Raw genomic sequence first — 4059 nt, 5'->3', positions numbered from 1 at the left:
AATGGTATAGTGTAAATGTTACAACTATTGTAGTGCAAATTGTTATGAACTATTTGGTGAAAAAAATTACAATTTGTTATGGTTATGTTACATATATTGTGATAATGTGTATACAGAATGCACTTTAAGAGTGCATATCATAACAACTCCCTAATATATTATGTTCTAAAATATATTTATAATTATATTATTCACTTTATAAAACGTGGAAGGATTAAATGAGAATAGTAGTATCTCAGCTGATAAAAAATTATTAATAAAATTAGATAGACAACTTTTGTCTCTCACTAAGCTAATCATTATTTCTCACTACCGTAATGTAAGAACTCTTATATTGATTAGTGATATTACTGTTATATCAAATATTTAACAAAGTTTATCAATTTCCAATTAATAGCATGAAAAATCACAAGTGTTAATTGCATGAAAATCCATTGCCCTTAAATCCAACGCTACTTGTCTTCCCATCTTTATTTATTTATTTATTTTCTGGCCCCCGATGATCAAATCCTAGGTCCGTCCCTGCTCTCATGGGTTTGAGATGTGCTATTTTCTCAGTACTCATTTTCCTGGTGTGTGTAACTGTGAAATCCCAACAAAATCAAGCAAGCAAGATAATCAATTTGGGCTCCTCTTTCTCCCACTAATCCTCCCACATTCTGGTCCTCTCCTTCTGACCTATTTGCATTTGGTTTCTACACACAACATACAAGCTTTAAGGTCGGAATTTGGCTGGTGGGCAACAACGGCAACAGAACAATTGTATGGACTGCAAATAGAGATGATCCACCAATCACCTCCAATTCGACACTCGAGCTCACCAGGAGTGGGCTTGTTCCAAGACCAGAAGAGCATCATGGAGAAGATAAGCTCATAGTAAACACCACAGGGTCCGCTGCTTCTGCCTCCATGCTCGATTATGGAAATTTTGTTATGTACAATGACACTCAGCAACAGCAACCCATTTGGCAGAGTTTTGATTTTCCAACTGACACAATTCTAGGAGGACAGAATCTGTCAATGGGTATGAGGCTGACCTCTCATTTATCAGACACCGACCACTCAACCGGGCAGTATGAAATCATTTTGCAGGCTGATGGGAACCTCGTTATGTACCCACTAAACACTGAAGAAAGCCCAATCGATGCTTATTATGCCTCGGGGACTGATGGGTACGCCCCTCTTTTCCTTTCCTTCAATCATTCTGCAGGCACTCTGGCTCCCTCATAAACAGCACTAGTTTGGAAGCGATCACGTACTTGTACTCAGGGTTGGCTATCAACAACAACTACAAAACAATTATTTATAGCGCAACACTTGATTTTGATGGGTTTTTCAGATTGAACTCTCATAAATTCAATGCTATTAGTGGTGAATCCCAGAATCAAACTAAATGGATACAACCGGCCAATCCATGTAGAGTGAGGAATTTTTGTGGCTTCAACTGTTTCTGCACATTTAATGATAACCAGCCATATTGCCTTTGTGTTCCTGGTACCGATTTCATTGATCCCAACAAGTGGTCTCTCAGCTGCGACAAAAACTTCTCGCGAAGAGTGTGCAAGGATGGAATAGAAAACGACACCAACTCATTTGACATTACTACCATGGAGAATATGGAATGGGGAGACTTTCCCTATGTTGAAATAATGCAGGTGTCAATGGAAGATTGCAAGAAGTCTTGTTTAGAAGATTGCAATTGCGAAGCAGCCTCGTTCGTGGACTCGACTTGCAGGAAACAGAGGGGGAGCGTTCACAGCTCTCTTTAAGGTGCGTGTAGTCAAAAGTAAGAAGCCGCCGTTGCCACAAACACTAGTTTCGGTCCGGAGCAGAAAAGAAGTAATGTCAATACTTGTTGTGACTATTGGTTTGCTTACAAGTTCATGTGTTGCTCTTGCCACCTCAGGCATATATGTTTACAAATTCAGTGTTTTGAAGTACAAAAGGTTGTTGCAATATGGAAACTTGGGTATTACGCAGGAGCTCACCTTGCATTTGTTTTCATACAGTGAGCTGAAAAAAGCAACCAATGGGTTCAAAGAAGAGTTGCAAAAGGGCCTGTTCGGAGCAGTTTACAAAGGCACTTTGTGAAGAGGTAAAACGTTGATTGCGGTGAAGAGACTCCAGAAGGTTGTGGAAGAAGGCGAAAGGGAGTTTCAGGCAGAGATGCGAGCAATCTGGAGAAGGCACCACATAAACTTAGTCCAACTGCTCGGATACTGTATTGAGGGTTCTAAAAGGCTTTTGGTTTACGAGTACATGAGCAATGGCTCCCTTGCAGATCGTCTTTTTAAATCTCCAAGGCGCCCAGATTGGAATGAGAGAAATAAAATTTCCCCAAATGTCGCGAGAGAGATCCACTTTCTGCATGAAGAGTGTGAGGCTCCTATAATTCATTGTGATATAAAGCCTCAAAACATATTGATGGATGAGTTTTAGAATGCCAAAATCTCGGACTTCGGGTTGGCCAAGTTTTTGATGCCTGATCAAACGCGGACCTCTACAGGAGCCAGAGGGACTAGAGGATATCTGGCTCCAGAATGGCAAAGAAACATTCCCATATCGGTCAAAGCTGATGTTTACAGTTATGGGATAGTCATTTTGGAAATTGTTTGTTGCAGAAGAAGCATGGAAGTTAATGTATCAACACCAGAGGAGGTTGCTTTGTCTAATTGGGTCTATAAGTGCTTTGCTGAGAGGGAGTTGAACAAGCTTATGGTTGTGGGTGATGAAGAAGTTGACATGGCGACACTAGAGAACATGGTTAAAGTGGGACTTTGGTGCATTCAAGATGAACCGGCTCTTCATCCTTCCATGTAAAGTGTAGTTTTGATGCTTGAAGGCATTACTGATATATCAATCCCTCCATGTCCAACTACCTACTAAGGAATCCATGTGAACTGCACTAGTAATATATTTATTTATATGTAATTTATTGTTGAGGTTCACGTAATTTTAATTTTAATTAATGAGTAAGTGATGAGAAACCTCTTTGTTTTCTCTCAAGAGTATGAAGTTTCAATGAAGCTGGAGCAATTATATAGATTTTTTAGGATGAATGGAAGCTGAGATCAACCTTAGAACCCTTTCTCATTAATCTGGTATAATCTTTTTAATTTTTTATATTTGATAAAAGATTGTGATCATTCTTTTACCAATAAATATGAAGGTTTTGGTGTTGAGCACAATATTTTTTTTTATGAAGGATATTCAATCTTTTTAGCATGTTTTGGTTGTTGATGGTGGATTTGAGCATATTTAATTTAGGAATTTGTTTTGATTGGGTAACTCCGCCGGGGTTGTTTAACAACTCCGCCGGTCCCAAGCCCAGATAAAAGAGGAGAGTTGTGTGTTAGGTAGCCGACAACCATCACGTAAAAAACCCGCTTGTATCCCTTATAATTTGTTTTGATTGGGCAGTATGATATATTTTAGGTGTTTGCATGGTGTTTGTTGAATTGTCTCAATGGCATAATTACAATAAAATCAACCCATTGTTTATAATCTGTGTTATGTTCTGTTTTCTTGATGTATTTGAAAAGATAGCTAAGAGAAATGAACTTCAACAAATGAATTATAATAGTAACCAGATCACATCATAGCTACAAGGAAAATGCCTGAGAAAAAGGAATTCTAGCAGTGGCATTAATTTATATTCTGCTAATAACCAAGTTAAAAAAAAAAAAACAAGATGATGAAAATTCGCAATTCTCTAGCATATGGTGGCATCTGTCTGAAGGTGGGTGCGCACTCTCACGATTATGTGTTACTAAATTAATTAGGGATGTGTTTTTTTCTTTTGGTTGAGATGATTGCTTCTGGGTTTGGGAATTTTAGGTTGAAACTGTGGAAGCTTTAATTGTCTAATCTTTCTGGCTTTTTTATCTTCAAAATCTCTGATTTTTTAGGATCTTGAGTCATTTGGTATACGTCTTTTTATTTTTGACTTTTTTGGTCGAATGTGATTTGAGATGGGTAATTTTTGTGATTGAATATTCTCCTAATTCTTTAAATTCCTGTGTGTGAGTAAAAAAAAAAAATTAAAAAAAGAAAGAAAGA

At 37.8% G+C, this 4059-nt stretch overlaps 1 protein-coding gene and 1 pseudogene across 1 annotated transcript; both read left to right on the top strand.

Moving 5' to 3' along the window:
- Window positions 1-624: 624 nt before the first annotated feature.
- On the top strand, window positions 625-3053 carry LOC114284714 (S-locus-specific glycoprotein BS29-1; the record flags this gene model as incomplete). The annotated part of the gene is made up of 1 exon (XM_082881330.1): window positions 625-3053. A coding segment is annotated over one exon (606 nt), but the record flags the coding sequence as incomplete, so codon positions are not given.
- Window positions 1748-3162, top strand: LOC145795424 (G-type lectin S-receptor-like serine/threonine-protein kinase LECRK1; annotated as a pseudogene).
- The last annotated feature ends 897 nt before the right edge of the window (window positions 3163-4059 follow it).

The sequence above is a fragment of the Camellia sinensis genome, chromosome 7 (genome assembly GCF_055761805.1).
Source record: "Camellia sinensis isolate YWXY chromosome 7, ASM5576180v1, whole genome shotgun sequence".
Taxonomy (NCBI): domain Eukaryota; kingdom Viridiplantae; phylum Streptophyta; class Magnoliopsida; order Ericales; family Theaceae; genus Camellia; species Camellia sinensis.
Note: the sequence above shows the minus strand (reverse complement) of the source record. Positions and strands in the feature narration are given on the sequence as shown.